Source organism: Bemisia tabaci, chromosome 6 (assembly GCF_918797505.1).
Source record: "Bemisia tabaci chromosome 6, PGI_BMITA_v3".
NCBI classification, from domain to species: domain Eukaryota; kingdom Metazoa; phylum Arthropoda; class Insecta; order Hemiptera; family Aleyrodidae; genus Bemisia; species Bemisia tabaci.
The window spans coordinates 27,277,630-27,291,092 of NC_092798.1; the positions used below are offsets into that span (position 1 = coordinate 27,277,630).

Here is a 13,463-nt window from a genome sequence, read left to right on the forward strand (position 1 = left end):
TGAACATGATAAGAATCGAGGAACTATTTTTTTCTGGGAAAAAACAAGTCTGAGGAATTTCGGGTGAGTACAAAAAAAGATCAAACCCATTGCGGTGTGGAGCATACCGGAATTTAAAGTATTGCAACGCGAATTGAGATTCCATCCTCTTCTAAACGTACGATATGCTGAACATTGTGCGTCGAGTATTTCTTGGGAAATTATTCCGGCAAAAACCTAACGGGCCTATTTATAATTTAAAGGCCAATCACTCGAGTATCATTGAATTTTCGTATTTTTCACCAGCTCGCGTCAAAGGTCAATCACGTAACGCAGGTGAAAATATTATCCTAAACTAATTTTAAATTTATGAAACCCTAATACTATAATATCGCCTGAGAGATGTTTTTAAAATACCTCTGAAAATACTGAAATTTTCACAGATGTTTTCGTTTTAAACACGGGAAAAAACTAAAATATGCCCGAGACAGCTATAAACTTTTAGAAGATAAAAACATGGTGACATTGACATATATGCAGTTTTAAAATGTTCATAAGTCATTAAAATATATTATGTACAAATTTGAAGAATTTTCAATCTTTCTAATAGATAACATTTCTAAGTTTAATGAAAACATTTTTGAAGTGTATAAGAAGATAATTATTTATCAGTTAAAGGTGTTTTAAACTGAGTTTTTCAAAAATATTTGTGACATATTTTTATTAATTTTTTCCTTAAAAATAAAAATTAAAATGCGTATTCTAGACTAAAAAATTCCCAAGTTTTTTTATTATTATTATTTTTAAAAAAAATCACCAAAAAATGTTTTTATAAATCCTAAAAGTGTGTTTCTTAAAAATTTAAATGAAGCGTTTTTAAAGCAAACTCGTTTTTTGGGGTGCTATTAAGGCGGGGTTCCTTTCCTAAGGCAAGCCGTCGGATTAACCTACAGCCCTAATTTATTTCAGCAAGAAGTAAAGCAACTAAATGTGTAACATCAGAATGTAACATCGTATAAGTGGTAAAACGCATAACATTTTAGTGCAGAGGTGAGGATGGGATTGAGAAAAGCACGTTGATGTAGTTTAATTCCGGAATCGAGCTATGAATTGATTTTTAAAATGAGTTTTTGGTACTAATTATTATTTGGTAAGTATAGAAAAAGTTGAACGGCAAAAGAAACTCCCACTGCAAATTTTAAAAGATGATTATGAATACGTTACTAACAAAAATTGAATAAGCTCGAAAGTTAAGGAAATTATTGAAAGCTTCCGGATGAAAATATTGCACACATATCATGAGGCTGCAGCGTGTGTGTAATATGTCGTGTGGTAAGATGCAAGGCGGATTTTGATTGAAGGTGGGCGTGAAGGAAAATCAGAGAGAAAATGTAATAAGTGTCGAACTCACCGTGTCTAAAAGATCGTAAACTTTAGACATGAAGAAATACCAGGAACCTGCACACATCTAAAACGGAAAAATGAAACAGGTTTATCATGACATTCATCATCTATGAAACGTGAAAGGATTAATATGATGCAAATGGTAATCATGTATCGACATTGAGATCGAAGATCATGAATATGAAAAGCAAATCCGATTTCGAAACTGAGAGGACGTACAAATAGTAAACACACTGATTTGTTGAAGCTTTTAAAGTCTGATTGAATTTAAAATAATATTTTTACTTCTCATCATACTTGTCTGGACACGTTTAAATGGTAACAAAATGCAGTCATAAATGCAATTGAACGTCAAGAATTGTATAAAAATTATCATTGTGACTCCAAAATACCAATAATGTATTGACAAAGCTACTTGAGACGGAACAATGACTTTGCATACTGATGTTGCAACTAATATTTAAAATCCATCTACTCGCTGTAAAAATATATGGGATTATTTTTCAGATTATTGGATGCTATATGTTTCAATGAACTGCATCGAGTACCTAGAAAAAGTAAAATTATTCAAAGCTGGTCCAAATGCTTTCTTAAAAATTAGAATTAAAGGCAAGGAGTATACTTACGGCATAAAATAGAGGGTTAGATTTTTCCATTGGTGCACACTTATTTTGAGCTAAATGCGATATGGCACCGGGTGTCGTGAATAACTGGAATTAGAAAAAGGAAAGATACATGAAAAGTAGGCAAAAATAAGGTGAAATAAAATAAAGAAAGTGAACATAACATTACTTTCCTTTTAAAGTTCAGTCATGTGAACTTTAAGTCATATGTATCATGCATTGGAGAAAAAACACATTGGATCTAGAGTCCAGACTCTTAAAAACATCGACAAGAAAAAATACTCTTGATTCAATCGGATTTTTGAATAAATCAAGAACCGCAAGCCTCTTAATTTGAGCGGATTTCCTTTTGATTTAAGCAAAAATCTGATTGCATCAAGAGTATTTTTTCTTGTCAATGTTTTCAAGAGTCTTGACTCTAGATCCAATGTGTTTTTTTCCGGTGTGTCCAAAAATGACCGTACATTTCAGTTCATGGAACCGTTCTCTTGGTTTTAGGAACCGTATCATCTCTTCATGCAGCTGAGTTTTCAAACCAAATCGAAATATAGAAAACTCGGTTGCATGAACGGAGGATACGGATCTTAGAACCGAGAGAGCCGTTACACGAACCGAACACCAAGGCCAAAATTGAACCGATAGCCGTACTTGGGAATAATGTTTTCCTAACACGCCGCTTTAATGGATGGCCGATTATAAAAGTACTCCTTTTTCTCACTCAGATACCAAAATTGATGTTCATGGGAACTCCTTTTGCCTACCATCTTAAATGAAGGCAAATACGTTTACAGGAACACGCCGCGCTCCTGAGCTGATGGAAACTCCCAGATTTCTCATTGCCTAGAGAGACGAGTTCTCCCCTATGATTTAATGGAATAAGCAACCTAACATAGAAGATTAGAGCCGTCAAAAGGTTTGTATACGATTTAGTTTGTTTAATGCTGCTTAGATAAAGCTTGAAATTCACTGAGAACGAAAAACGTCAGAGACTTGAACGCAGGAGTAGGAAAAGAGCCGTTTTTCTCACAAAGGGTGGGGTTATGGTGTTCTTCATCATTAGATTTAGAATAGAATTAGGGGGCTATGCCCCCTGACTGCTTCGCGATTCAACCTCCCAGCCTATCGTCTCAGGCGTTATGCGTTACGCATTATCCTTATAATTTTATAGAATGGAACAAAGTACAATTGAATCAAATAAAAAATAACGATGCATGTAAGATTTCCGTGATTCATACATAGTTTCTTTTGATAGAAGTATAATTCGTACGTAATTTTGGTATTGATACATCTGAACGTACGAAATATCGAATGATTTTGAAGGGTATTTTAGGATTAGCATCCATAAGGAAGCGAATCCATGAACTTCGATTTCATGAAAAAGGTTGCACAAGTATTTTTTCACTGACAATAAACTTTTAAAAGTTTATTTTCAAAATATTCACGCCATGGGAAAAAAGAAGTTAGTGTTATGCACTGACTAAATTTGTGTTTTGCACTTATTAAATTGGAACTTACACCAACCATACCTGGTGTATTGTGGCAGTTGGTGTGCAGTATCGACAAGGGTTAGCAGGGGTTAACAATGTTTTTTTTCTTTTTTTTTCTTTTTTTTTTCTTTCATTTTCAGTCTAAGCACTAAAGTGAGAAGAGTAATTCAAATCAAGTACTTACAAGATAGACGATCCATCCATTGTTCATCATTTGGAAGAAATTATAAGCTAGAATTATTCCTTTAATATTGAGAGGTTTCCTATTTTCCATAAATTTAGGTCCTACTTTGAGTACAAAAACTAGGTAAGCTATGACGAGAGCTAAGACGGGATATATGTTGTCCATCAAAAACCATTTGTCTACAACTTCATCTGAAACACATAAAATCATAAATCATTAATAAAATAAAATCATAAATCATTAATAAATAAGTAAAAACCTTTTAAGTATGCATCAGTCTTCGAAAAAATTGTCTGAAAATTTTGATAGAGTGAGCCTTTCAATCCATGTTAGAGATTTTCATTTTCATTTTTGAACAGAGGCTGCAATCGGAAAACTCGGGGTTGGTCTCCACTTCCGTCCCTAAGGAGTGATTGAAGCATGATGCTCTCTTAAAAAGGTTTTCCACACAATAGTCCAAATTAAACTTTGTGACTCAAACAAAAAAAAAGTTATTCTTGGTGGATCGTTTTTTTCGCCCTCTTTGGCATGTGTTATCGAAATTTACGACATGGGAGGAAAATTCGCCTTTTGAAACAAAAATCAACGATTAAACAATGTAAGAGATGCAGCCAAACATTGAGCAACGGAGTATCAGTTCAGGTTTGATGACCTTGCTTCAAATCGCACACTTATTACTTTACCTCATCAGAAGTAACCTAATTTTGACCGGTTTGTCAACAAGTTGTCTGCTTCTTCTAAATTAAATGGAACAGTGACTAATTTGATCGCCATTTAAATTTATTTATGATTTTTTCATCGAAACAATGAGAGGGGACGAATTTAAATTTCATACATTTCGCTTTTCATTCCAAGTAACCCAGTTTTTAACCAGTTTATCGACCAGCTGTATGTTTATTTTGTTTATATATTTTTACATCGAATTGAACGATAGCGAAACAATATGGCGATAGTAATGTAATTGTTCAGGTCAATATTCAACTGTATTTAAATTTATTCATTCTTTGGATTTTTTTGTTCATTTCTTATTTTTATTTTTCATCAAAACAAGAGAGGGCAGAGGGGACGGATTGAAATTTCATCCACGCCATAAGGAAGAAACAACCTCTTTAAATTCCATCCTCATCGCGAAAGGAATAAGTTCAACACTCCCGCCATTATAGCCGACAACTGAAATATAAAAACCAAGTTATTCAATCCAAGTTCATCTTAAAATATTATTTACCGCTTGAGTAGTAAAGGTGCCATTGTAAGACATAAATCATGAGGCTAGAATGTTCGGCATTGAATACTTGTATGCTGAGTAACATTAGTGGATTTGATAATAACAAGGAATCATCTAAATTTTTCAAAAGTTAATCCATAACACTTCGTCAGTTTCAACCAGCTTCGAATAATATATTTTAAAAAAATTACGTAAAAGTAATTGACAATCGAGGGAATCAATATTTTAATGTAAGAAATAATTTGAAAATCACACATATTTCACTACAATTAATTTAATAAAACACCTTATTAATAGAAAGAACTCCGCAAGTCTAGTACTAAAAAAAAATATAGTTTTAATCACCAAAGATGATTCTTTAAACTCTTTTTTTTATTAATTTCTTACTTATTTATAAATATCAATTTCTGAAAATAAACAGTACAACCAGCCCACTATCAAAATGCATTTAAGATTCAGTATAAAGCCGTCAAAACTCCTATCATCTATTCAAAGAATTTCTTATTTCCTACAAAAAATCTGAGCCAGATCGACGTAAAATCAGTGGCTACTTGCTGGTGGCATTCTTCAATGGCACGGCAGGTAACGCAAAAAAAAAGATAATAAATTTGATAGAATGCACAATGTTTGCTGACGGTCAATAGAGCGTTATTGATCGCATGATAGATGAGCACGGAGGGTAGGAAATATTTTTTTCTTCCACTAAGTGGTGAAAAAATTAAAAGATTTCTAGTCCGATGTGGTATGCGGTTGTACCTACCTTACCCTTCTTGTCTCATGAATTTATTTAGATATTTTGGTCCATCATTGACCAGTCTAGTCGGTGTGTTAAAAAAATAATGTAAGGCTGATGTCATTAAAAAAGAGGATAGAGTGTTTCCCATTATTTTTTCTTATGCCTAGCGTAAAAAAATTATATCCGGTGAACCGACTGTTTTAATCCTTCGCTTTGATTCTGACAAATATAATTAAGTGCTATTTTTATGATTTGTTGTTATAAAAAATACAATAGGTAGCTTTGCTGACACGTTTGACGTCTATTGTTAAAAATGTAGACAACATTTTGCCGCGCCCGCTCAGACAAACTTCTCCCCCATTTTGTAGGTATACTAAAAATCAATTTAAAGCTCAACACACGCCGACGCGACGAAAGTTGAAGCCTTCCTGATCACCGCACCGGCACCTAGTTCATTTTTTCACGGTCACGACGAACTCCACAAGGGTTGCTCAGGTCGCTAGGAAAAGTTCCAGGAGCTCTCAGGAGAAAACTATTAGCCTGCAATAAGTCTCACAACTTTACGAGGATCAACAACCGAAGTGAGGAATGCTTGATATGCGCCCACCAACCAAGCTTAGAGTAGGTAGTCAAACAACATGTATAAATCGGGGCGGCCAACAGACCGGACGGGGATTTTCCACATAAGCCTGTGCGCTGATTAATATACACCGCGAAAATTTTGCGCATTCCGAGCAGTGATCGCTAAAAGATCCGTAAACTTATAGACAAAGCGATAACTTCTTATCGTAGTCGCTGTAGCGATTTTATGTTCACACGTGAAGGGGTAAGTATGGAATCAATAGGAAAAAAACTGGATTTTTCCCTCTATCTTTTTTTTTTCATTTTCTAGCTCTCTCATCTTCCAATGACAGATTTTGAATTTTTTCCAATATCAGACGTGTGTTGAAAACCGGAATAAGACGCTAAATTTAGCGAAAAATGTGTATAATTACAGTCTTTTTACGCGTTATAAATTTTTGTCTTGTCAATATATCCTTCTCTTTTCCCCTTTTATCCTCCCTTTTAAGAAAGACTACAAATTATGCACTTCCATTTTCTTCTATAATAAGAAAGGGTCGATAATTGGGCCATCGCCCGATTTGCTCCCGCCTGTGAGAAAAAAAGAAAAAGTTGGCAACGTTGCAGCAATCATGACCAGGAATGTCATCAGGGAGGGTATCGGTTGATTCCCGTTTATTGTCATTTGTGTCTAAAGTTCAATGAAAAGGACAAATATTTGAGTAAAAAAGCATGTAATGTGTGAGAAAATATGTGAGTATCACTAGTTATGAGGTGTTGTGATCCGATTTAACAACTGGCAATGTTTTATTTTTCATCAGTTCGACTAACCGCATGTATCAGCAAATTAGGATCGTATTTATATTATGTACACATGAATTATAAATCCGAAGGAGTTGTGAAGCGCAGAAATCTCATGAACAGTTCGAGTTAATTCGTTTTTACATAGCCATTTGAGCATAAATACATCCATAGATTTCGTCCAGTTTTCCTGCCTTTATTTAAATGTGAATTCTTATGAACGTTGAACGTTAAAACTGTTGATCTCACCCCCCCCCCCCCCCTCTTTGCAAATTTTCGGTTTTGGATCCAGTTCACACTATAAATTTCGGGGGATGAAGTGATTTAAAATAAAAAAATTATCAAATGTTGATTTGCGACAATATTTTTCTCTTGAATACTTCTCAATGATTATAGAGAAAGAAACCATAGAAATAAAAATCTACTCGAGGATTACCTAACGGACACTCAATTTTTGTCCTTGATCTACCTTTTTAATATTTTGTTTTTTTGTTACATCCTCAAAAAAGTACGTGCAAAAGGCGGAAAATGGTGCCTCTTCAGCCTTTCCCATCTTATCCTACCAGTTTTAGACCGTAGCAATTCCAACGGGAAAAATAGCAAGTGTTGTGCGATTATCAAAGCCAATAAAGTATGCAAAATGCTAGAATGTGAGGTCAATGTGTATCGATTCATTTTCCTCAATACAGATGTTATTGATAAACTCTAACGGAGAAACAAATTTTTCCGCTCGTAATCAGCGCAATAAAATTCAAGAGTATTAATTCAGATTTGAATTTCAGTCAGAGAACAGTCTCAGAGTTAGGCACAGGCTCCATTCTCACGGTAGACAGACCTCTTATGGAATTTTTCTGATACATTGGAAGATTGTGATTGGAAAGGAGGCTTATAAATGAAGAGGACGTGGAAACAGTGAATTGTTTAAGCTCGCAGTTTCTTCCTGGTCTACTCTAATTGTGGTAACAATATTTTTGCCTCTCCTCAAATAGCACTCGATAGTTAGACTTCATTTTGCAATAATAAACCACAATTTCTCGCTCAATTTAGAGGCAACACGTATGCCATTGGTTTCTTTATGCAGATAGGTGTTTTTATGGGAAAGCCAGAGATAGTGGCTTCGCTACTTCGCTTTAAAATTACATAAAATTAATTGAGTGGTTTTTATGCTCTCCATATAGCTTGTGGGAAAATGGCAACTTGCGGTTATACATTAGTGCTTTAGCGGAAGACTCTCTAACAAGACTCTCAAACATGCGTGTCGAATAGACGGAATAAACAAAATTAAGACTTGAGACCGACCCGGAAATTGGATTAACATTGATTCATCTTCTTGGTCTTGATCTTCACACGTGAGAATAATGAAATGATATACTCAGCGAAATTTCTAACAAGGGTGCGTGTGCGTGTATAAGTGCTCGTTTTTTTTTTTGGGGGGGGGGGCAGTCAAAACCAAATTTCAAATTTTAATTTGACGGTGACTTGGTTTTTCAAACAGAAACTAGTCATTTACTTGCCGATAGATTTAGCAATACCTGTTAATTTTTATCATCATTAAAATTTTTAAGAGAACGCCTAGACTGACTGAGTTTATTTTCCAAAATTTCGCCATTTATTCTAATAAATTCAGTTTTTCCACTTAGGAGGAAAAAATAATAAATTACTCCCGATGCGTACAAAGTCTGCTATCTTAATGCTGCACAACTCTCTCAGTAAACGCATTTTTTCTCGCAAGACAAACTCCATTTTTTGTATTTTTCCGTGAAACAGAAATAACCCAAGTCGAACAATAGTCCAATTCTGGCTAATTAACAAGTTGGTGAAGAGTCTTACCTCTGATAATTTCACTTGCGATGGTCTGGAGCTTTGTCCGAATGAAGCTGGTCGTTTGAAGTCTTTCCGTCATGTTGGCTGTGATTTTGAATTGAACTGCTATCCCTGGAACATAAAAATCGAATTTTGTTAATATTCATCGTTGCGATCTTGAAAATAAAATCATAAAATCCGAACAGTGTATTCACTCAGGAAGTCACTCATACTATCCGCCAACGGCCATTGGCAATTTGAGTCATTTGGCAAACCGGATTAACACATATTCGAATCCCAGCGGTTTTTATAAAGGATGGTCAGTGTCTACACGCATGCAATATTCATGCCGAAATGTTTACGGTTTCACCGAGCTATAATTAGGATCCTGTGTTTTTGAACACCTCGAAGATTCGAGAAATACCGAGGATGGCAGTGGGTCACTTGCAGATTAAAAGGAGCTTGGAGGTCAAGAAATTCAAGTGCTTATTAGGTAGTTTTGCGCTCCTCTTATCATGCTCGCATTTCAAGTTTCAAACATGATAATTGACTCAAACATAACATCGTAATAAGACATCGTAATAAGACATCGAAGTCAGCACCGAGTCGCCCCCAATATATTATTTATGTTATTATATATATTTTTATATACATTAAACATTGTTATACAACTTTATCGCCGCAAAAGCTTATCGAGTGAAACTCAGCGTATAATTGGAGGATAATGCGAAATTGAAACCAGCGTTGATCAACACTCATGTAAATGATTTAAAACTGCATTAATATGAAGGCGAGAAAAGTTGAAGCGCCTTCAATTTTTTGAACGCAACGCGGGCATCTACTAAGCACGAATAGTTGCATCAAGGCGTTACAAAGTAAACGCACTGTTACTGAACACAGAAAGAAGCACTAATTGGACGAGTCGAACCGGAGTCAGTGTAGGTGTATTATGGTTAATGACATCCAATTATTCCTCTTTTTTTTCAAAAAAAAAAAAAAAAAAACAAAACAAAAAATATTCGGAAATATGATTTTAGTACCTTCCTGCTCTATATGTATAGTTTAACTGACGAGGGTCCGCTAGGTCGCTAGGTGGGCCTTTGTTGCGCTTTCTGAGGGGTTGAGCCGCGTAACAGCCAGGGGGGCAATCTATAGTAAATAAATAAATACTTTCGTCTGCAGTTTCAACTAATATTTTAAAACTATTAGAGTTCACCCCAATAATTATTTACAAACCTGAAAGTAGAGCGTTCATCAGATCTAATTTCATTTACCTCTGTAACTGGAATCATAAATATTATAGTACCAACTTGAGCTATGTTGACTTTTCCAAGGGCTTAGTGTTATTTACATTGTCCATGTTTTCGTCACGTCATGTCACAATTTACAATGCCAGTAGAGTTTTTACTTTAGTATTAGTGTTAGGTAAATTCTTGAAATTGGCTTGTACTGGGAGTTTTAACTCGCCTCATTTGATATATGATACCTGAAGGACGGACCTAAACTTTGATCCGCAGAGCATACAATAAGGAGTTGAGAGACCTCTGACGTTCAGAGACTGTAATTAAATCTTAACCAGTAATCGTGCACATCTAACAATGCATATAATTTACTGATTGCTGATATTTCCGCTCCACAGAAATGTCAGATCGCTTTATCATGTTACCAGCAGCTAAGCCATTAAACTTTAGCTCAGGGCTTGGTTTTTTATTTCATTCATTAGGCATTCCTAAAACTCTCAGATTTATTGGCGTAACCGGGAAATTCTTTGGAGTTAGTTAAGCTGTCCCACCACTATAGTGCACCCGAGGAAGCAAGCATTTAAAAATTCTATCGAAGGAACCTCTCAAAAATTGGCCTTCTTCAAACACATTTAGAGGGTATTAAGAATCATTGATGATAAAACCACTGATGATAAAATCACTTTAAATGATACAGTTTAAACTTGACAGAGCTCAGTAGGATGTTTTAATGTTTTTCATTTACTGATTACTATTATTCATTTATGAAGTTTTAAGTACAAATTTTAAGTTTTAATTAATTTTAAGTTTAACAACGCCGATGATTGAAGTCTTGATTTTTGTTGACTTACACATCTCACTACCTGATTATTCTTAATCCGATTATCTTGATAAAAACTCGAACTCCATTATATTCGAAGTATAATTAAAATTACGAGACTATCATCAAAATAAAGTTAGGAGAGTATGACACACGTGCGTAGCGCGATAATTGGCATGGGAAAAATGGAATGCTGTTTTTTTTTTTTTCTTTTTTTAAAGCAAAAACGAAAGAATGATTCCAAGGTAACAAACACTGCAATCAGCGGACTGTCACATGGTATACCTACGCTCACTCCTACTGCTGAAACCTCTCTGAATCCATGATCGATTAACGATTCCCCGTTTGAAGCTATGGTGAAGGATCGATTATTAAGGTGTTCGTTGCGAACGACCTGTTTATCGATCCTTTTTAATGGGTGTTAAAGGCGGATCAATCGATAAATCGCAAAGCACGCTCTGCATCGCGGATTTGTCGGCTTGATTAATCTCACGCCCACCGGAAATTAATAGCTCTCATTTAAATAGGAAAAACCGAGTGAAGTAGAGGACTATCTACCCAATTCTTACAGGAAGCCAAGTTTGATCGATAACTCTAAATAATTTTCCTTCAGACTCAACACAGTATGCACTGGAAAAAAAACACATTTGATCTAGAGTCCAGACTCCCGAAAACATTGACTAGAAAAAATACTCTTGATTCAATCAGATTTTTGCTTGAATCAAAAGGAAATCCGCTCAAATTAAGAGGCTTGGTTCTTGATTTAAGCTAAAATCCGATTGAATCAAGAGTATTTTTTCTTGTCGATGTTTTTAAGAGTCCGGACTCTAGATCCAATGTGTTCTTTTTTCCCAAGGTACACTCTACTACAGGTATGGACAAACGGGGTGCCGAAAAGGCAGCGCTGAGAAAATCGGCGATCGAGTGACGTATGAAGTCGTACCGTCCATTTGCCGCACATGCCATTCGCAGTCGTACTCTCGATGCTGTCAAATCTACGCGTTTTGACGACTTTCTAAAATTCCATTTGTCCATACCTGTAGTAGAGCGTACCTTGTTTTTTCCAGTGTGTCTAGGGCAGTGGCGGATCCAGAGTGAGTCGAAGGAGGGGGAGGAGGCGGAGATTTCCTAATGCCGAGTGGGGGATCTGGGGGAACATTCCCAGGGCAAGGGGGTCCGCCTCCCCCCGCGGAAAATTGAAGTCAGAACTCTTGACTTCATTTTAAGATATTGGGAGATGATTCTCGGCACGAATAGTTCTTAATGATTGATCTAGAGTCTACTTTCTAAAATATTCGATCTAATGGTAAAAAAGTAGGTAAAATAAATCGATCGCACCCAGAATTGGTTGCACCTTTAAGGGTAAGGGTCCATCTCAAGGGTTTAGAGATCTACGTTGTGGAGATGGATACGTATATTAGAAGTTGCTAATACAGCATGCGATTTTAGCAAATGTGCCTCTGTTAATGTAAAATTGAGGCATCATGAGTAAAAAATATCTTCATCAGAATAAAAATCAGGTCTTGGGCGAGGCACCTAGATAAGAGATTTGTTTGGCGTAAAAAACGAAAATCGCATGGTATTTGCCAAGAGTTCACAGAGAACTAGATGAAAGGTGCATAAATTAATGCGCAATAAATAATTGATAATCAAGCTTTACGACCGATTACAATCGCATTTCAAGTCGTTCTGCACCCGTTTGTCGACGAGAAGGGTCAGGTTAGGTTAGCAAAGTCACTTATAAAAAAAGTTAGAAAAAAGGGGGAAAATAAAAAAATACCAAACGGAGCAGTATAGATGTATTAATCAAATTTATGTCTTTTGAACCAGTTATTTTTTTCTGCGCCTCTGTTGGTGGTATTGTCTGCATAAAATACTTTTACAGCTTTAATTTTGTACTCATATTTGGTGAAGACAGATTGACTTACACAAGTGATTCAAGTTAAGATACATGGACGAATAGATATATTGCGACGGATCCACATAGTTTAGTTCTCTCCTCCCCAAAAAAATAATTAATTTCTCTCCTGGAATGACTGCGATTCTTCGAAGCCCCCGATCGATTAATCGATGAATTATTGTCTCAAAATTTATCGAAGGACCAGTTTACGCATGCTGATATTTAGTCTCGTTGTAAGAAATTTAACACAATTCCAAACTTTACTAGCTCTAATGAACTTACATTAACCTTCAACTTGAAACACTTCTTGAGTGTAATATCAGAAACACGCAACGGATTGAGAAAGAGCAGAACTGCGGCCTTGCGAATATCAGTTATGTACCCAGACGTAATTAAAAAGACTCGTGAAGATCCATTTACGCCAGCCAAGTTGGCATGTAATAACAAAAAAAGTGAATAAAATGAGAAGCAGCAAAAGAGATACAGAGAGCGGGAGCAAGACTGCCGTGATAGCAAAGAGAGCAATAAGTGGATTTCTATATGAGCCATCGTTAGCACATGCTTTTATGTGTCTCGAGGTTCATCCCAGCATGCACTTACTGCTCTCTTCGTTATCGCGGCAGAAAATGAGGGTGGGAGAAAAGAGGAAAGTACTTATTTTTAACCGCCTATATAATATAGCTCCTGATATTGGTGTAA

The 13,463-nt window shown here is 35.7% G+C and overlaps 1 protein-coding gene across 2 annotated transcripts in view; it reads right to left on the minus strand.

Annotated features, from left to right (window-relative positions):
- Nucleotides 1-13,463, minus strand: part of LOC109033606 (very long chain fatty acid elongase AAEL008004) — a 78,116-nt gene that overhangs the window by 17,360 nt on the left and 47,293 nt on the right. For both annotated transcript variants that reach the window (XM_072302023.1, XM_019046295.2), the window contains exons 2-5: nt 8,831-8,935; nt 3,678-3,868; nt 2,010-2,093; nt 1,391-1,447 (exon numbers count right to left, since the gene is read on the minus strand). In XM_072302023.1, coding sequence (XP_072158124.1) covers nt 1,391-1,447; nt 2,010-2,093; nt 3,678-3,868; nt 8,831-8,903 — 405 coding nt within the window. In that variant the 5' untranslated portion in view covers nt 8,904-8,935. The remainder of the gene's footprint in view (nt 1-1,390; nt 1,448-2,009; nt 2,094-3,677; nt 3,869-8,830; nt 8,936-13,463) is intronic.